General features: G+C 46.8%; 1 protein-coding gene across 1 annotated transcript in view; it reads left to right on the top strand.

The window, feature by feature from the left end:
• The window catches only part of MAGT1 (magnesium transporter 1), a 101,333-nt gene that overhangs the window by 35,638 nt on the left and 44,034 nt on the right, over positions 1-21,661 (top strand). Inside the window, exon 5 of the mRNA XM_069211073.1 lies at positions 982-1,122. Coding sequence (XP_069067174.1) covers positions 982-1,122 — 141 coding nt within the window. The remainder of the gene's footprint in view (positions 1-981; positions 1,123-21,661) is intronic.

Genomic DNA, 21,661 nt, shown 5'->3' with positions numbered 1-21,661 from the left:
CCCATCCGCTGTTTGCAAGTTCCATAGAACAGAATGGAACTTGTAATACGGCGGGCGGGATATCCGTCCCGTTTGAGACGGAGTAATCCCCTCCGCCAAGGTCGTAATGAGGCCTTAAATTAAGTTAAAATTGTTCAGTTATTTTTTTTATATATTTTTTTTAATTATAAAACATAATTAAAAACATCAGTTTTAACCAAGTTGCAAAATAACAAAATGTATTATTATAAATTAACTTAATATATAAAATGTCTTTCACATAAACAGTAAAATGGTGTCATTTTTCTTTTAAACTTTAATAATTTCCTCAATGTTTTCCCCACACAGAGATCTCCCACCCTGGTGGCATAGAGCGCCACACACATGTACGAATTGTATTTTTAAAGTCATAAAATGGGTTGTAACAGGCTCCTCCCACTCATAAGTAGTAGTGACATGTAAGTCTATGCCTGGGTGTAAATCTTCATTCGGAAATGGTGAATAACAAACAAGTGGAGATTTATACCTAGGTGTAGAAGTAGATTTACTGATGGCAATTTAGCTTTATGAATCGGCCTCCCTGTTGCACATACTCATGAAAGAAAACAAGTGAATGAGTGTTTTGGGATCCATCAGCTTGACATCTGTTATGTGCAGGAAAGTGCATCTGTAGAGGTTATCTGTGCTGGTTTAGTAGCATTAAGAGGTGTCATGTTTCCTTCCTTTTGATGGCATTCTGCAAACTGGAATTATAATAATAATAAAGATTTAAACAAAACATCACAGCGTGTACTGCAACCTGTATACAAAGGCTCGCTTTTTTCAAGTGAATACACTATTGGCTTAGATTTTCACCTTGATAAATGCTGACAACAGTGAACTGATTTGTTATTTTCTCTGACTGAATGATTTAACTAAAAACTAATACATGTATTGTTTGAGTTTAATTCTTCTTTAACTAGCACAATATGAAAGGGAGTTAAAATATTATTGTTCTGTTAGATTCGAGTGATAAGGCCTCCCAATTATGCTGGACCTTTGATGTTGGGTTTGCTGCTTGCTGTGATTGGTGGACTTGTGTATCTTAGGCGAAGCAACCTGGATTTCCTCTACAACAAGAATGTCTGGTCTTTAGCAGCCTTGGTAAGTTACCCTACAACTAAAGTAACAAATTTAGTATGAGTCAAATTTATTTTCTAGGATATATTTAAGTGATGTTCCCAGTCAGAAATATTCCTGTGTGCACTGTGCATTATTACAGAACATTTTGCCACAATAAAGTAATCATTTTCTGTTCTTTTTATGCAAGTGATCATTCTAAGGGTACATTTATTTTGCCTTTTTAAGGGAAGTAGGTAACTATGACTGAATAACAAAGTGATCAAATAGCCTTACTCTTGTTTCTTAAGAGGGCAAAGTTAAAAAGGACCAAATGAAAGTGGGCAAATTCGCAGAACAGTTTCTTACTGAATAAAACTGTGTTACTCCTTAGAAATAAACATGAAGCTCCACCACTTAGGAACTCATTGTAGTGCAGGGACTGTTCAAGACCAGTTCTTTGTGATGGCTCCGTCTCATGAGAAGGCTATTGATCACTCAATTCTCATTCCATTATTTACATTTTTTCCGAGGAGGATTTCTGGAGAGTGATTATGAAATCGGAGTTGGTGCTCATTACTTAAAACTAGGATCTCCTATCAAAGTACTGTATTATGCTTAAACACTTATTAAAATTCCAAGCACACCCCATGCGGGTCCGAAATCTATTTGTATTCTTAATAGTTATTGACAACACAGGAAAGTAAAAAGATTAGTAGCTGAGTAACCATAGTCGGCAAGTGGAAAGACTTACCCGCCTATATGTTTCTGCCCTGGATAGGGATCCCAAATTTTAAGGTATCGTATAAGCTTACCTTAATCTGTTAAATAGTTGAACTGTACAGATAAATCTTTGAAGGCTTATTCCAGTAGAATAGTAACTCTATGTAGCTCGTATGAAGAGCAGCCTGAGTTTAAATTGCAAAATCTTTAGGGTCTTTGGGTAGCGTGATGAGGCATGTGCAATTATTTGTGCAAGCACACACTGCAAAGCCATTGTTGGATATTTGCAGTCAATCTAGTTAGCGTGTATATATGATTGTACCATACTCTACTAGGAAAAGAAAAATTGAAACAAAAATCTATGAAAATTAAAACTATACCATAATGAATATGCACAAACCTCTGTGCTTTGAAAACAGAATTAATCTTGAAAATGTCAATGTGACATGGAACCTTCCTTTGATTGTCATTTAATGTCTATAAAAGTACAGCGCATATAATGCATATCTAACTGGTGAAGCTTTTAAGATCATCAATCATGTAAGCGACTTCAACTGGAACTAAAGTTTAATTTCAAAATGGACTTTTCTGTACCCTCCACTGCAGCAGAGATGGAAGGGTTACCAAAGTGAATCTTGAATGTTTCATATCTTTAAAATGTCTGTTAGACAATTGCGCTATAGGTACCTCTTGTAGTTGTCCTAGCTGTAGTTGTATGTGAGTGGAAGCAAAATATAAAATTATGTCATTGGTATACAAGTACAGCTGAACATAGGGTCCAACTGAAGTCACCAGACTGCGAGGACGCTTCTTATCTTTTTGAAGCACCACTTAAGTGTTTTGTTTCTTGGCAGCCAGTCATCTCAGAATTATTGAAATCAAAAACTCATTTTAGTAGAAAGATGTGTTAATATTTTGATTGAGTGGAATAATAAACTTGTGAACTCTCTCCAACAGCTTGGTGTTATTTCATTGTACTTGCCTCTTTTAACCCTTTGTATGTTATCTTGCTTTCCGACCCACCGTCATTAAATCACCACATTTACAGTGTTACAAAAGTATTTCTTTCAATTGTAACCCTTAACTTCTGATGGATACTTCTAACTGCAGATTTCACGCTTGTAGAATAATCCCCAGGTGTCAAACTGGATGCTGAATCATTTCACAGTATGGCTCTTGTGCATCCATAGGTGGTGCCCTGCAGCCCTGCATTGACTTAGTTCCGCCCTAGAAGTGACAGAGAGGAGCCAGTATTGGTTCGCTATTCCTGTATGCTCACATCCATTCCTTGCTTTCTGTGCCTTCAGATGTGGATCAGGAACTCTGATCTCCCTTTTCTTTGTCGTTTGACAATCTTTTTTTTTTGTTTGTTGCCAAAATGAAAACCAGTGTACAGTCGAACTAGGTCCCCTCCGAAGTCTGCAGAGTTTAAACCATGCAGGGAGTGTCGCAAACAGATGCCTGGGATGGACCCCTGCCAGGTACCTTTGGTGTTTGGGCACAGGCAACAATTCCAAACCATGTGAGGAAATCTCCCTCATGAACCAAAAGGTGATCCAGGACAGTGAAGTGAAGCTGTACGTCACCAAACACCAGAAGAAACCGTGCAATTCCTGCTCCCATTTGAAGTTAAAAGAACAGACCCAGGTCCTGAGGTTGTTACCGAAAAAAGGTTCTCGTCGTGCTGGAAGTCTTCAGGTAAGTACAAATCTGAGTCAAAGATGAAACGCAAAAAAGCCAAGCAGGACTCATCCCTGTCCCATTATCCTATCTCCAGAGAAGTTGTGGGTGTGTCAGGGTGCCACTAATTCTCTCTCACAGTTCTTAGAGTAGCTAATTGGGCTATTGATCTCAATGCACCCCGAATCACCCAGGTCATCAGTGATGCTGCAACAGATGGAGGCCTTCAGGAAGACCATGTTGCACATCTTTGACATCTGGTCCCTGAGATCTGCAGGGGCCTCCTGTTGGGTAACCACCATTGAAATCTATCTTCAGCACTGTCTCCTTTGAGCCCATTGATCCTCAGGAGCCTCCTGTCTGGTTACCGATGGTGGATCCATCATCTGCGCCATCTGTGTCTCTCTGCGTCCAGTTCCACACAGACATTGGTACCAACTTAAGTCTGGTTCCAAAATTGCCACCAGCTCCTTCGACATCGATGCCACTGGAGAACGACCCTATACAGATTTCTGCGTCTGACTCTGAGCCACACCCATTTCAGACTCCCATCTGGACTCTACATGCTGTGTCCCCTTCCAACTGATTCTGTCAAAACTCTTCCCCTACCATAGAGGAGCCCTTGGGTGACCTACCATTTTTTGGTTCAGACTCCGATCAGAGCCTCCAGCCATTTGCATATGACAGTGCTAAAGATGGAGATGTGTTACCCCCCCTTCACCACCAAACTAAGATGAGGATAGTTCAGCATGCCTTGCAGGAGGAGAGTGGGCTTGATACATCCCCGATACAGAATTGTTTTCTCCCCTGGACCGCAAACTGAAGAGAGAGCTTCCTGCACTGTGGTCATTAGACCTTCAACAGATATCTTGGACCTACAATGCCCCTCTGTCGAGGTCAAAACTAGCATCCTGACAAACGTTCTGCAACCTGAGAAGGCTTCCTAGGACCCCCTTGTTGCCTTTTTAAAGAGTTCTTGGCTGTTACTTTGATAGGCATATGGAAAAAAACTTGTTCATGTCAAACAGTTTAACAGGGAGATTGCCAGACTCCACAGGCTAGTGGCAGGTGATTTTATGACTTAGGATCCTACATCTGAGAGTTTGGTGGTTCAAACTTGTACCAGCAAAGTGAATGGCAACCTTTTTCATATGACTCCCCCGAACAGAGTTGAAAAGGATTGAAGCAGTCTGGAAACATATGTCCTCCTTAAATAGCTTAGCATTGAGGTAGGTCAAAACCAGGTAACTCTGCCGATATATGCGCTCCTTTTGGGACATGATCAGCATGATGTCTCTAAAGACCTTCTGTCCTCCTGGCATAAACCATTCATGATGGCCAGGGTGGTGCTAAATATGTAATTTGGTCTTGCTTGGCTACTGCTGATTGCTTAGGATGAGTAGTTGGTACTGGCATGGTCCTCTGCTGCCACATTTGAATGAGATCTAATGGTGTTTCAGGGGTTGTCCAGGCCTTCCTCATGCGTATGCTGTTTGATGGGTCTCACCTGTTTGGTGAGAAAGCAGGTTCTGCACTGGAATGTTTTATTGAAAGCCATTCTCCAGTGTCATCATTGGCCTTTAAGCTCCTACAACACATTTCCCTCAACAAACGCATCCCTTTCGGGGCTTTTTCAGAGGTTTAGCATACAGACCACGTCAGGCTGCCACAACAAACACCCTCAGTCCTTTTAGGGTAAGAGACAGGGATCAGGCAGACAACAGGCTGGTCAACAGGGATACTGATCTCAGTACCCCAGCCATGCACCAACAGCCTCCAGCCCACTTTAGCTTACCCTTAGCAGCTCACCACCATCCTCTGAGAGGTCCGATCCAGCGCTTTTTTCAGAGGTGGCAACCAGTTAGGGGCCTCATTACGAGGCTGGCAGTCCGAGGACCGCCAGCCTTGTGGTGACTATTGGACCGCCGCAACTGGTGGTCTGACTGCTACATTACATCCCTGGTGGGCGGACCCACCAGGGGACTGTCGTCCCCACCTGGAACATGGTTCCCGACATGGTGATGGCAGCTGGAGTTGTAACCAACCACTGTGGTGCTGAACTCCGTACCGCCTGGCTGATTACATCCCTCCCCACTTTCTGCCAGCCTTTCCATGGCGGGGACCCCGCCATGGAAAGCCTGGCGGTAAGCCAGTGTAGGGGGTGTACAGGAGAGCCTCCTCACTGCTCATGGCATGGGCAGTGCAGCCTCCCCTTCCCCCCCCCCCCCCCCCCCCCCCCCCACTGCACCTTCAGAATGTGCACTGTCTGCTTTGCAGGCACTGTGCATTCCGAGGGTGCTAAAGTGCTTAAGGGAGCCAAGGCCAATATCGTAGCACTGTTCCTGCAGGGCAGCCCGTCTGGAACGTGTATTCCAGTGTTCCTGACGTTCAGCCCAGGATGATTCGCTTGGAGGGGAACATCACTGCCATGGCGCTGGTGTTCTCCCTGTGGCTTTGGCGGTCCCAATCCAATGGGGCTATACCCTACCACTAATTTTTTTAACTCACTGCATCTTTCCCCTACTTCAGAGTGGTCTAGAGGGCCACCTAGCCGTCTTACTGTAGGTAGTGCAGGCCCTCTTGTCCAGAAGGGCCATCGACAGGGTGTCGGCCTCTCTACTATGGACTGGGTATTATTCCGGCTATGTCATGTTGCTGAGCAAGGATGGAGGCCTTCATCTAAATTTGAATCTTTGCTCTCTGAATGCCTTCCTGCAGAAAGACAAATTCAAGATTCTCACATTGGCCCATGCTCTGTCTGACCTGGAACCAGGTGTCTAGATGGTAGCCTGGGCCTTCAGGATGCGTATTTTCATATACCTATCCCCCAATGCCAAAGACATTATCTGTGTTTTAAGGTAGTTCCAGGAGCATTTCCAGTTTGCTGGGCTCCAATTCGACCTTACCAGTACCCTTTGGATGATGGCGGTGATTGCAGCACTTCTTCAGTGGTCAGAGCTAGCGGTTTTCCCCTGCCTCGATGACTGGCTCTTACAGATGGGCTTGCCACAGTCCTTCTAACATCATTGGGATTCACTATCAAAGTGCCAAAGTCATACCTGACTTCTTAGCAGAGGCTCCTGTCATCAGAGCCATTCTGAATACAGCGTAGTGTCAGGTCTGACAAGTGCAGGACATTCAGGCTATGGTCCTGATATTTCAGACTCTGGCCTGGGTCACAGTGAGAGTGACTCAAAGGCTTCTAAACTTATTGGTATTCCTAATCCTACTTGTCAACCGTGCCAGCTGGCACATGCTGCCTCTACAGTGGGCTCTGATGTCTTGGTGGGCCCAGCACCAAGAGAAACTGTCAGATTCTGTCCAGTTTTCAGATGAGACTGTTAGAGATCTGCAGTATTGGCTGCTTTACTGCATTTCCAGCTGAAGGCCCTTCACCCTTCCCCACCCAGTGTTGACAGTAATGGTGGATGCATCGCTATTGGGTTGAGGAGGTCATCTGGGAGAGGTGGAGATCAGAGGACTGTGGCAAATATCAAACTCTACATTAGTCCATTGGAAGTACAGGCCATCCATCTGGCATTGAAGGCCTTTTTGCCATCTATCAAGGGGAGGCTGTTGCCGGGTCTCAAGGACAACAGTACTCCCATGTGTTACCACAACAAGCAGTATGGAGTATGGTCCTGTGCCAGGAGGCTCTGTGCCTTGAGTGGGCTTATTTGTCAGAGCATATCCCTGGTCGTACACCACCTTACAGTATCTTTTAATGCCAGGGCGTACTAACACAGCATACAATGCCTGGCTGATCACAAATGGTGATTATTACCGTAGGTGCCCCACAAAATATTATAGCAATGACTGGTTAGATCTTTTTACCACCATAAAGGATGTGTAGATCCACAAATATTGGATGTTTGTCTTCCCAAGAATCCTCTCTCCCTATAAAATGTATTCAGGCTAGAGTGGAGCATGGGACTCCTGTATGCCTTTCTTCCACTGCCTGTCCTACCTAGTGGTATGAAAAAGATCAGTGACGACTGGGACCAAGCCATCCTAGTGGCTCCGGATTAGGCCAGGAGAGTATGGTACCCAGAATTCCTAGACATGAGCATCTGTCCCCTAGTCAGACTACCACTTCAGTTAGACCTCCTGTTGCAGTAGCACCAGGGCAAGGTACTGTACCCAGGCCTGCACAATCTACACCTTCATAAGTGGGGAGTGTGCGGCGGCAGTTGACTGCATTTGATCTACCTCCTGAGATTGTGAATAGTATCTTTGCTGCTCAGCTCCCCTCTACCAAATCCATTGATACAGGCCGCTGGGACAAGTTTGCGGCCTGGCGTGGAACCTGCAACATTAACCCATTGCAGGCTAAACTTGTTGATGTATTTTTTTTCTATTTCCTTGTCCAGCATGGACTTGCAAAAGCCACCTTTTAAAGGTTATCTGTAGGCCTATTCAGCCCTTTTGCATTTATCGGACCAGCCGTCCTTATTTAAATCACCTGTTGTGATGAGGTTTTTAAAATATTTGATAGCTATGTTTCCTCCATAACCCTTTGTAATTCCACTGTGGGATATCAACATTCGAGCCGGTGCACAGCTCTTCATTGCGTCCCCTAACTCTGAAAATTGTTTTCCTCATCACACTTGCTACAGGCCCTCTCAGTGCAACCGCTCTAAACCACCTTTTTTCCTCAGACAAACTGGTGTTGAGGACTAGAGCTGCCTTTTTGACTAAAGGCGTGGCTCCTATTCACACTGGGCAAACCGTCACAATCCCAACGTCCTTTGCTCTGCTTGACCCCTTGAAAGGGATGGCCCTTCTAGAGCCTTATGCTTTTACATTGATCACACCAAAGACCATCAGGTCGCCCATGAGCTCTTTGTGGGTCTCTTGGGGGCAAAGAAAGGCAAGGCTGCGCAGAAAATAACTTTGTCCAGGTGGATAGTTTTATTCTGTTATGTATTGGCTAAGAACCAGGATTGGGAGCTCATTCCACCCTGGGCCAAAGCTGCTACTGCTATATTGGCACAGGGAGTGCCATTTCTGGGCATTTGTCAGGCACACATGATAGCCAAGTCTCACGAGAGGGGCATTTGGCCCATTTGTTCCTGCAGGTTTTTTTTTGTTGGTCTGAGCCTATCCACAAACCCTCCACCTTTTGGTATTTATTCTGAAGTTAAGGAATCTACGGTTAGAAGTATCCTTCATATGAACAAGATAGTATCCTTCATATGAACTAACCTTTGGTAATGCACTTTCTGGTTATACTCTATCTAACCGCAGATCCTCACTGCCCTGCCACTTCCAAGTTTTGTTAAAAAGGTACCCAACTAGAGATCTGAATATTGTACCTCTGATTAATTTTTGGGTTGTGCATCTGTGGGAGCAGTCAGTCAAGAAAGACGTTGCCATCCCTAACAGACGCACGGCAGGCCCGGAAGGAGGCAGGTCTGAGAGCAGGGGAGCAGGAGGTACAAAAGGTCATGCTGGGCAGTAAAGGGAGTTTGTATATATGTTGTGGTGACCTCTGAATACATGTGCCTGCCAACCTATGTATATAGCAGGTGGACTGAAAGTAATGTGATAGAAGCCAGACCAGCATGCCTCATGAAGTTGTTTGCAGCTAGTAGTTATGGCACTTGTTCATATATTGGAAATCTAATAGAAAGAATTTAAAAACAATAAGAAATTGCCATATGCATGCAGCGGTGGTGCCTATATCTCCTTTTTTCTGTCACCTCTCGGGAACCAAGTCAATGCCTAGTTGCTCAGTAACACCTATCTGTGTGCAAGGGCACTGCTTATAAAAGCTTTCAGATCCATTTGGAGACCTGAGGATTAGTCTAAAAGTGAAGAATCTGTGGTAAGATAGAGTATGCATCGGAAGGCAAGCAAATTGTTCTTTAAAAATCTAGTCATCTACCTTGTCTTTTGTTTCTTCAGAAAATATACTGCAAACAGCTGATGGGTTTCATCCATTTATGTATACCAACACTTTCAAGTACCTTGTTGCTTGGCTTTGGGCAAATTTTGTGCTGTCATTGACTTTGACATTCCTGGTCTTGTGAATGTCATGGCTATTAGGTTACATTGAGAATCATCTTTTCTTTTTTGGGACTGGTTTCGTTTTCTAATATTAAGCATTATCGTGTTTACTGAACAGACTGAAACATCACAAGTCCTAAGGCATGTGCAGGATTCTCTTGGTAGGAGATCCCACAGTTTCAAGTTAAAATCACTTGGTAGAAGGGTAGCCTGTTAAACTTCAAGGCAGAAAGATTTCTTGGTTCAAGAGTCCACGACAATCCACATGTATAATGCTAGAGGATACCATCAGGTATGGCAGTCACTTTCATATTTTCTTTTTTTTTTTTTTTCCTCCCCATATAGGCTTAAGAAAAAGTGGGTGCATTTATAAAGCACCCTGTAATCTGTGAGGTTATCCTGGCACTGAACAGGTGTGTGTGTGTGTGCGCCCGGATAATTGAAAAGCCAGAGCTTCTTGTGGAATTAAAGAAGGAATGTGTAGTGAAGGGGAAGGGAGGCGGCGTTCCGCGCTTTAGAAATGATGTAAGAGAACAGCCATCCTGCACATCTGGTTCTGTGTATGCATGTGATGTGTGCGAGTGAAAATCCTGCAGAGATGTCTGGGTGGTTGGTGGAACAAGATGTGACTTCCAAGGTAGGTGGGGCCAGAGTTGTACAAAGGTGGCATTTTTCTAGGTGTCCAGGAACGTGGCTGAGTCGATGGGGGCGTTGAGGATGGGTGTTGGTGCTTCCCTGATCAGTAGGAGTCCTTTGGTGAAGGTGTGATGGAGGACAAGGGTCAGATGAAGCCCCCAAGTGGATGGTGTTCATGGTAGCACTGATTGTGACTGTGATGAACGCAGGCAATGAGGTCAGGGTTCGTTCATAGGCTGTGATGGGAAGTTGAGTTGTGCCAGTGATGGAGTCTGTTTGAAGGTTGATGTTGGGAGTGATTTTGCTACTGAAGAATTCCAAAAGTTAGTAGCAAAGGTTTTGTGAGAGAGTGATGTTGCTGGTGGCTGTAGGAGGCACGGTGAAATCTTTGACGATGGCTAAGAGTTCCTTGCAGCTGTTAGTGCTGGCTTAAATGTGATCTACAGGAGCTGTATGCTTGGTGTGCAGTATTTGCTGGTGAATATTTATGTTCCTGTGGTGTCTCTTCTTGTTCTCTAGTTGCTTGCAGTGATATTTATTAATTCTGAGTTCCTCTGTGTACCAGCTGCCCTGTAGTCTGGCTCTTGCCATGAATTTGAGCTTGAAAAGAGCCACAGAGTCAGCACATGCGGTGATCAAGCTGTTGAGGTTTTTGATGGCTTTAAGTAAGTTGCTGGTGTCCTTGAGATGGTGCTCTGAGAGGGTGGATGCACACTGCTCTTCTGAGATGTTTTTCCAGCTGCGGCAGGTGACTCCAGTTGTGATACTTCTGTGATGGTGCAGGAAGGATTATACTGAAACTCACAAGAGCATAATTTGTCTAGGTCATAGTTGCTGGTGTGTCAAATGTGATGTTGCTGATTGAGGAGAAAATCTGGTGCAAAAGGTGTCCAACGATATGGGTGGGTTCAGTAACTTGCTGGGTGAAGCCAAGGTTTGTGAAGTTTTCTAAAGAGGCTGTAGAGTTTGGGTGGGTGCAGGCTACCAGGTGAAAGTTAGGGATCCAAAGGAAGATGATGGTGTTGGCATTGATGGTAAGGGGTGCAACAAAGTCCATGATGTTGCTGGTGAAATTGGTGTGGGGTCTTTGTGGTCTGTATACAAAGGGCTACTTGGGAAAAGTTGACCGTTATGCAGATCTTGAATGTCATTTGTTCATGTAGCTGGTAGGGGTGTCCTGTAGGTAGTGCAGCTCGTGGTATCTTTGAATATGATGGAGACTCCACCTCCATGCCTGTGCGGACGGTCTTTCCTAACTATTGTGTATCCGGAAGAGATGGCTATAGCGATGTTCTGTGCTGAGGTTGAGTTTAGTGATGTTTCTGTGTGACAGGGCAGGTCTGGAGCTTGGTTATGTAGTAGGTCTAATATCTCAGTGGCCTGTTTTTGTGAGCAAGCGGGGGTTGAGAAGCATGCATCTGAATGTGGAGGTTTGTTTGGGTGGTGTCTGGTCTTTGAGTGGGTGGTTGGTTTGTGTCAGTGTGAGCGAGTGGGGTGCTGTTGTTGTGTAAGTGGTGAGTGTATGGTGTGGGAGAGTGATTGAGAACTTGCAGGAGGTGCTTGTAAATGCTCCTTCTGTGTTACAGGGCTTGGTATGGCAGCAATGCAGTGCACAGCTACAGCATGAAGGAGCCAGCAGAGTATCAATGGGTAAGGGGAGAACCAGAGTTGCTGGCACTGTCCAGGCACAGACAGGCTTGCCTTTCAATCAATCAATCAGTCATAATACTTGTAAAGCGCGACTAGTCACCCGCTAGGGTCTAAAGGCGCATAAGTGAGAGGTCGTCAATGAACGGAGGGGGATCAGGAGCAGAGCCAAGTTTTGAGGTCCTTTCTGAATTGCGATAGAGTGGGAGATCTTCTGAGGTGGATAGGAAGGGAGTTCCAGGCCTTGGCGGCATGGTAGGAGAAAGATCTTCCTCTTGCTGTGGCCTTCCAGATGCGTGGGACGGTGGCAAGCGCAAGGTCGGCGGAGCGGAGCTGTCTGGTGAGTAAGTAGAAGTGGAGTCTTTGGTTGAGGTATTCTGGTCCGGCGTTGTGGAGGGCTTTGTGGACGTGCACGAGAAGCTTGAATGTGATTCTCTTGTCTATTGGGAGAGAGTGCAGGTCTCTTAGTAGAGCGGAGGTGTGGCTGTGTTTGGGGGTGTTCATAATGAGGCGGGCTGAGGCGTTCTGGATGCGTTGCAGTCTTTTCTGTACCTTGGTGGTGGTTCCGGCGTAGAGTGCGTTGGCGTAGTCTAGGTGGCTGCTGATGAGAGCCTGGGTGACTGTTCTTTTGGATTCGGTTGGAGTCCATTTGAAGATCTTCCGGAGCATGCGCATGGTGTTGAAGCAGGCGGAGGAGACTGCGCTGACTTGAGGGTTCGTCGAGAGTGCTGAGTCGAGGATGAAGCCGAGGTTGCGGGCGTTGTCGGTGAGGGCCGGAGCGCTTCCGAGTGCAGTGGGCCACCAGGAGATGTCTCAGGCTGAGGGGTTGTTGCCGATGACGAGGACTTCTGGTTTTTTTGGTATCAAGCTTGAGGCAGCTCTCCTTCATCCAGGCGGCGACTGCCCTCATTCCGTTTTGGAAGTTGGTTTTGGCTGTGTGCAGGTCTTGGTGAGGGAGATGATTAGCTGAGTGTCGCCGGCGTATGAGACGATGTTGAGTGTGTGGTGTCTGGCGATGGTGGCTGGGGGGCCATGTAGAGGTTGAAAAGAGTGAGGCTCAGAGAGGAGCCTTGCAGGACGCCACAGATGATCTTGCTGGCCTCTGAGTAGAAGGGGGGGGGGGAGTCTGACTCTTTGGGTCCTGTCGGAGAGGAAGGAGGTGATCCATTCAAGTGCTTTGTCTCGGATGCTGGCGTCATGGAGACGAGTCTGTAGCGTGCAGTGGGAGATGGTGTCGAGGGGGACGGATAGGTCGAAGAGGATGAGAGCCACAGTCTCACCCCTGTCTAGGAGAAAGCGGATGTCATCAGTGGCGGCGAGGAGGGCGGTCTCGGTGCAGTGGTTGCTCCGGAAGCCTGACTGTGAGGGGTCCAAGATGTTGAGTTCGATGTGTCTGGTGAGTTGTCTGTTGACAGCCTTTTCGATGACCTTAGCTGGTAAGGGGACCAGAGAGATGGGTCAGAAGTTCCCAAGGTCGCACTGGGTCTGCGGTGGGTTTCTTCAGTAAGGGCTTGATTTTGGCGTGTTTCCAGATTTCTGGGAAGGTGACGGTTTCGAAGGAGCGGTTGATGATGTTCCAGAGTTTGAGTGCAATGGTGCTGCTTGCTTTGTTGAACATGTGGTGGGGGCAGGGATTGGAGGGAGAGCCGGAGTGGATGGAGTTCATGATATTGAGGGTTTCTTCGTCAGAGATGTTAGACCAACAGAGTAGGTGTTGGGGGTTTGGAGGAGCTTCAGTGGTGGATATGCCAGTGGTGGACGTGGGAAGGTCCTGAGTCAGGAAGCTGTCGTAGATGTCTGCTATCTCGCGGTGGAAGTAGGTGGAGAGGTTATTGCAGAGTTCTTGTGAGGGGAGGATATCCATGGAGTTCGCTCTGGGGTTGGTCAGTTTGCTGATGATCGCGAAGAGTTCCTTGCTGTTGTGTGCGTTGTTGATGCGTTCCTGGAAGGCGTTTCTCTTGGTGGTCCTGATGAGTTGGTGGTGTGTGTTTATGGCTTTTTTGAAGGCTTTGTGGTTGGCCTTTTTTTTTTCTTCAGATTTTATTATAACAAACAACAACGGGCCGAAATAGTTGAGCAGCATGTTCATACAATAACTAGTTTCCCCTCAAGCATCTCTCATCTATCCTTTGAAAAGGAGTATTACTGAAGCATATTATACATTACAATCATATAGGTTCTATCGACTAAAGGAAAACCTTTTCCTAATCAGTGAAATTACTGTTAGAGATGCATCTTAATACTGATGTCACACTGCATCAAACCATAGGGCGAAAGGAACAAAATTAAGAAGGTTCGGAATCGGAAAGGAGAAAGGGCCTACAACTCCAGCAGCGCAATTAAAGTTTTCAGTCCACATTTCAGGGGACATTGCCACATCTAATTTCATCACAATGATTCCAGAAAGGAAAGTAAGGGCGCCCAGATGTCGCGCGGGCGAGATCCCTCCGGGTCCAACTCCCAGTAAACAGTCAGCTGCTCCTGACCGAACACAGCGTCTCTGAGCCAATCCGACTCGCACGGAGCCCTGCCGCGTCCCCAGCACACTGCCACTCTGCGCTTAGCCAGAACGAGTAGCAAGCCCACCAGACGTCGCTTCGCTATCGGCCATCCATCCACTATTCCAAGCAGCGCCATCGTAGGCGTGAGAGGTAGCACTACCCAAGTCACTTCCTCAATCACATGTTCCACCTTCATCCAGAAATCTTGCACCTTTTCACAGTTCCATGCTAAATGTATAAAGTCCGCGCTTGGCGAGCAGCACCTCTCACAGTCCGCTGCCATGTGCAGCCCCATTGCATGCAAGCCTTGAGGGGGTATAAAATAGTCGATGTATAAATTTAAAATGTATAAATCGCAGCTGGTAATTTGGCGAGTGCAATCTCATGTGCGTGCAGCATTTCTTCCAGGTTTCATCCGAGATGTCCTCCCCAATATCCACCTCCCACTTCGCTCTAGCAGTCACAACTGAGGTACTCTGCTGTTCCTGTATACAGCCGTATAGTTTAGTGATGAGTTTCCGTGGAGACTGCGCTTTCCACAGTGTTTCCAATGCAAGACAGGTCTTCGGAGGCGATTCAAGTTCTGTGAATCGCGCGCGGAGCATGGCTCCAACTCTTAAGACATATAGGCGGTGCAGTGCACTATCAGTTCCCCTCCCAATCGCAGATTCCAAGGAGATCAGTCTACCTCCCTCAAGCCACTCCCCCAGGGTTGTTAATTCCGACCCGGCCAGGAATTCCCTCAACTTCCCATTCCCGGGACATCCTCTCATCTGCTACAGCAAGCACTGGCATCGAGGGGGCAAATGGCTCACTCATCCCAGATCTACGCACCAGTACAGCCCAGGCTCTGGAGGTGCATGTCACAGTGTTTATATCACGGCTCCGGGGGTGGGTCGGATTCCCAATGATTCTCTGCAAATCATCCGGCCAGACCATCTCACTTTCAGGAGCAAGATGAGGTAAGTATCTCTCCGGGCGAATCCAGAAGTATGCAAACTGTGCCTGTGCACAGTAATAGTAAAGTCCCATATCTGGTGCAGCTAATCCCCCCCACCATCTCGAAGGGCAGCGTCAGCTTCTCCCAGGAGATTCTGGGCTGTCCACCCGCCCAGACCAATCTTATCATAGCTGAGCGAAGACGTCTCAAAAAACTTGCTGTTTGCATCAGGGGAAGGTTCACGAACTAATACAAAAAATTGGGTAACACTATCATTTTGGCTAGTGCTATTCTTCCTACAAGTGACAGCAGCAGCGACCGCCATGCCTCAACTCTGTCCTCCAGCCAGGTCATCAGTCTCCCATAATTGGCAGACCATAGCGTGTCCATCTCACAGCTTAGCCAGATGCCTAAATATGTGACCGGGCCGCTGGCCCACCCAATCGGGTATCTGGAAGAGAATCTTTTTGTCTCCTCAGTGAGGGGCAATATTACTGATTTTGACCATTTTATCCTGATGCCGGACAAGGAGCCGAAGCGAACAATCTCATCCAGCAGAACATCTAAGTTTGCCCCCGGGTTCCGGATGTACAACGCAATGTCATCAGCATACATTGAGATCAAAACTGGCCGTCGCCGATACTGCAGTCACCTCTCGCTGTGGCGCTGCCGAAGGGAGGCCGCCAGGGGCTCCACTGCCACAGCGAAAAGCAGAGGGGACAGAGGGCAGCCCTGGCGGGTCCCCGCAACACAGGGAAGGGATCAGACATGCTGCCATTCAGCCGCAATCGAGCGACCGAGTACGTGTACAGTAATCTTATTAATTTCACAAATCGCATACTCATTCCCAGTCTGCTCAAAAGCACAAATAGATATTTCCATTCCAGTGAGTCAAATGCCTTCGTAGCATCTAAAAACACCGTCGCAGCTCTCGTATCTTTGTCTATCGTGCCCATGGTCGTGAAGAAAGTTCGCAGGTTGTGCATTGTCGACAGACCAGGGATAAATCCCACCTGGTCCGGTAGTACTAGCTTTGGCATTAGTGGCTGTAATCTAGTCACTATCATTTTGGCTAGAATCTTATTGTATATGTTAATCATTGAGAGAGGGCGATATGAATCACAGCTTTGCGGGTCCTTACCAGGCTTAAGGATAGTGACTATCAGCGCTTCCCTGAGGGAGGCGGGGAGAATCCCATTTTCCATTGCTTCAGTGTAGACCTCCAACAGTGAGGGGGCCACGATACTAGAGTATTCTTTGTAGAATGCAGAAGTGAGTCCATCCAGGCCTGGTGACTTATCACTAGGCAAGCTGCGAATTGCCGCCTTCACCTCTTCCAAGGTGAATGGGGCATCAAAATAGGCTCTATGCGCATCGTCGAACCAGAGTAGACTGATTTCGGAAAAATAGTTTTGTGCATCGTCTTCACTCAGCTTGGTGGTTGTGGAATATAGATCAGTAAAAAAATTAGTGAAGACCTTCATAACTCCCTCTGTGCCCGTTACCCGCTCACCCCTTGGTCCTTCTATTTCAGTAATAGAGCAGCCGGCCCACGGCCTACGTACCATGTTAGCTAGTGTGCGTCGGACTCTATTGCTTTCCCCATAGCATCTCGCTCTGGCGTGTTTCCCCAAAAAACAGATTTCTCGCATGGCGGCTTCCTCGTATTGAGATACTGTGGTTCGCATCGCTGCCAGTGTATCCCCCGACCACTCCCGAGTCAGCTCCGACTCTAATTCCACTGTGCACGCTTCTAATGCAGCCAGATCCCCGCGCAGCACCCCATGTTTTGATAAGCATACCCCACGAATTACCACCTTAAAGGCCTCCCACAGCACTCCAGCAGAGTTCACCGACCCCCTGTTCTCAGTAAAATAGTTAACTATGGCTTCGCGCACCTCTTCGCGGAATGCCGCATCTCTGAGCGCTCCCTGCGGCAGTCGCCAGGTAAAGGCTACATTTATGCCTCTAGGTATCGCTAGCTCCAGCACCACCGGAGAGTGGTTGGAAAGGGTACGTGCGATATGTTTCACCGATCGTGTCCAAAGCTCTACATCTCGCGCGCCTAGCCATCGATCCAATCGTGACCAGCTGTTATGTACATAATTTACACAAGTGCCTTCTCTACTATCCCCATGTTTCGCTCTCCATATGTCAATCCGATCTCCGTCCTCCATTATCGTCGCTAGGGCCCTAGCAGCAGCAGTGTTCCGTGTCCTAGCTGCTCTCTCTCGATCTTTCTTTTGATCTAATATCACTTTAAAATCTCCACCCCAGATCACAGCCCTTGCGCCTAATGTATTTATCAAACGCCATATTTCGCAGAAAAACTCAGGGTCATCTATATTAGGGCCATATATCGAAACAATTCTACAGGGCCTGTCTAGTAATGTTCCACTCAGCAATACGTAGCGCCCATTCGGATCCGCTATTACCCTCTGCGTTCGCCACTGCAATCCCTTTCGTATAAGGATCGCTACTCCTCTAGCATATCGCGAGAAAACCGCATTGTGACATTCCCCAACCCTTCCAACCTTTAAATAATTCAGGGTCTCTGTTACTAGATGGGTCTCTTGCAAGAGGCATATATCTATATTTTGGCGCCTGGCGTATGCAGACATAAGACGCACCTTGCGTCTGTCATTCAGGCCACGTACGTTCCAGGTAAGGCAGCGAACCGATGTCATCCCCACCATAGCCATTTAAGTTGCCATTTCAGAGCATTGCACCCTCGTCCCCCTCCCGAAAACCCAACCGGTACAACAAACAAATAAACATAAATTGAAAAAAAAAAAAAGAAAAAAAAATATTTAAGCAACCTGCAAATAACTCCTTCCCCCACCCACGCAGACCCCCCAAACGGGTCAAAGCTGAAAACCTCCATCCCCTTCTCAAACTTCCCCCTGTGAATAACCAAAAAAGATTAACAGGACTCATCCAAGGGCCGTAAGGCTAGCGACCATCCCTCCATCCGAGAGGATAGGGGAGGTGGATCGAGGGGCAAGCGCTAAATGTATAATCAGGTCGGCAATCAGAAAAGGTGTACTGTCTTGATACATCTCTGTGTCGGCCCCGGCCGCCGGGGCCGCCGGCATTACAAGTCTCTAGTCATTATCGCTGAGGTCGGCGCGGGCGCCCCTCGGGCCATCCGCCCTCTTAGTCTCAGCTTTCCGCGGAATAGTCTTGACAAATTTGGCACCCATTTTAGGGTCTGTAAAGAAATTAAGTGTACCACCATGCTGTATCCGAAGTTTAGCAGGGTAGATGAGAGAGAAACGAGCGTCCGTGAGTCCCAGCGAGCGTTTAATCAGTAGGAAGGCCTTCCGCGCCGCCTGTACGCTAGGTGTATAGTCCGGGAAGAAGTTTAATTCAGTGTTCTTATACAGCACCGGGCGTCTTTCTCTGGCCAATCTAAGCACAGTGTCCCTGTCTCTGTAGTTCAACAGGCGGAGAATTATGGGCCTAGGCGGGGTCCCCAGGGGGGGCCGGGGCCCAAGTGATCTGTGGGCTCTCTCGTCCACCATCATTCGGGACAGCTCTCCCGGGAATAAATCAGTTAGCAGTTGTTCTATAAAGTCCTCCATCCTACCCATATCTGTGGATTCCGGGAGGCCAATCATTCTTATGTTGTTTCTTCGTGATCTTGCCTCTAGGTCCTCATTTTTATTGCGTATCACTTCTAATATGCGCTCCATCTGTAGCAGCTTTTCTCGTTCTCCATTGCGTTGATCCTCCATCTCCGATGTGCGCAATTCTAGTTGTTCAAAACGTGAGTCATGGACATCTACCCTTGCCTTGATGCGGTCCATTTGTTCAGGTAGGTGGTCTAGTTTAGCATCTATGTTCGTCAGCCTACTCTTAAGATCCAGGAACATAGCCTTGACCGATGTGTCCTCTAGACCCTCCTCCGCAAGCGTATCCCCTGACTGGGACCACTCTTTTTCGGGCTCCCATGGAAGGAGATCTTTGCCTGCCTTTGCTCTGCTTTTCCCATTTAGGGGGTTTACTTATGTCATCCAAGGCAATGTTCACGCTATCAGCACAGCGGGGGGGGCAGGCCGTCGCTTTTAAATCAGTATCAGCTGTGCAGTCATTTCTTTCGCACCAAAACTTCCTTTTTAGGAGCCGGGGGACAACTAGTCGCAGTAGACAGTTCTCCACCATCAGATATCACCCATGCGACTGTGGACTGCCCCACAGTCTGTTATAAAACTAAGAAGTACCTTGGCTGGCTCTCAACTGTCCCCTTACTTCTTCCCGGCGTGATCCCGTAGTCAGGCCTCATCCAACAGCCCTTCTCCTCTGATGCCGGGGCCTCTCCACTCCAGCCCCACCAGGTCCCCCCCAGCCACCTCGATGTGACCGTCCGTCCTCTTTCAATAGGAGGCGATCCCCCCCTCTCTCCTCACCAGGAGGGTGGCTTTGTGGTTGGCCTTTGGTGCACCTTTAATGTGCCTGCTGGACATCCGCACTATAGCCACCATTAAATAGGTCCTGGGAGGAGGGACGAATGCAGGGTACCAGGTGCAGGAAACCAGTGATGTCATTTCCTGTGCAGATGGATGATAAGAACACCAGTGATGAGACTTCCTGTGCAGATGGACAGTGGGAAATGAAGCCCTTTTGTTTGGTTTCTTCTTAAAGACTGTTTAGGTGGGAAACCAGTGATGCCACACTTCCTTACAGATGGTCAATGGTTGTCTAGATCATTATTCATAGAGCCAGGTGTAGAGGCATTCCATAATACTTGCAGAGCCTCTGAATCCATTGCAATGGTTCATATCCTAAAATGCTTGCAGTGATGAGGATTTTTTACCAGAAGGGCTTCAAAATTATTTTTGAGCTTCCTGTGCAAGGCACAGTACAGATGGGAGGTGCACAGTGTGATAACATTCTGATTGTGCTAGCTTCTTGTAAGCTGCGTGCTGCCATGCCAGCATGTGCTCAATCCAATATGGTGAAACATATATCTTTTCTCTGCTTTATTTTTGCTTTATGTATCCAACAGCAGCAACACTGCACATAGGGGAGGGGAGTAGAAAACAACACTAAACAAACATGTTTGATACTATTAGTAGTGGAAATGAAACACAGTCAGTGAAACTACAGATACAGGATCATACGTATTGAGTGTCCTATATTTCATCATGAACACCCATCCAAAAGTCATTACTGAATTCTGGAGATTAGGGTCCAAGTTATTGAAGACTGTTAAATTGGGAGAGCCAGCCCAACCACAGGGATAAGCAAAAAGATCTGTAACCTTGAAGTGTAATCAGCTGCCTCTCACCTTCAGTCTCTCCTTAGCCTTCCTAAGGTGGGAGACAGTAGTCTTGTTTACTCTGGATAGCTTGTCAGGCAGCCCTGGTCCGGCAGAATCTAGCTCTGTTGGGGAGCTGCAAAAAATAATTATTTGGAGCACTGTTTCAAATGCATCTAATGAGGTACGATGAAGGCCATAACTGATTTCCAGCAGTTGCATCCCCTCGAAGTTTAGAAGGGCCATTTAAAAGCAAAGTCTGAATAGTTACATTTTCAGAAATTTCCTGTAGCAAATATGATTTGCTTCTGATCTTCAGAAACAGCTGAGGTCGTTTCACAGTCTTGATCTTTGAACACCCAGCCTTGAACACCAACCTTCTTCATCTGCTTGGTAGATTGCTACTAGGTCACGTTTGCAGCTAATGAGTGCAGATTTCTGGCTGAGTTGTAGCATGGGCTTAGATCTTGTCTTCAACTAGTAGCCAGTTGAGAGCTTCCAGATTGGCTTCGATATGTCCCATTTGCACAGGACATGCACATTGTGGTTGCCTTGTTTGGCTTGTGTATGCCTGGAAAGTGTTTGTCACATGTAGTACAGGGGAACATGAAGAATTAAAAGCGCTTGAACTTAACAAGCTTAGAAGCAGTGCAATGAAGCTTAGTCCTCAGAAGTGCTTAGTAGAAAACATATGAACAGCATCTAGCTTTGTAACTTGTTATAAATGCTGGAATGTTTCCTGTCATCGAAACAAAGTCACCTTAATAATGATGGAGTGATGGACTTAGAATATTATTTATGGCTTCTTTTGGAAGCCTTTAGCAGAAAAACCAGGTTTTAAATCTGCCATTAGCTAGAGGCTTCTCCGGAGTAGAGACTGGCCTAGGTAAGAAAGGCAATACAAACTGGGACTGATGAGCCCCTTTACTTCAGTGGTCATGTATCTCTCGACCACTTAAAGAGTTTGCACAGGGAACCATTGAAGAACTTACTCCAAAAAGGACTGCCTCTTTTCAAGGTATGAAGAGTATCATGTGGAAGAGATCGAGCAGTTGGTCAAACATTTGCCAAAGGCATACCACAAATGTGGTGAAGAGTTGGTGCAGGAGGGAGGAGAAATCCAAATTTTGTCTTAAATTTCATCAGCACATCATCAACATGTTCGCAATTGGAGACTGATGGAAAAAA

This window comes from Pleurodeles waltl, chromosome 2_1 (genome assembly GCF_031143425.1).
Source record: "Pleurodeles waltl isolate 20211129_DDA chromosome 2_1, aPleWal1.hap1.20221129, whole genome shotgun sequence".
NCBI lineage: Eukaryota > Metazoa > Chordata > Amphibia > Caudata > Salamandridae > Pleurodeles > Pleurodeles waltl.
The sequence above is the reverse complement of the archived record's forward strand: the minus strand, read 5'-3'. Positions and strand labels throughout refer to the sequence as shown.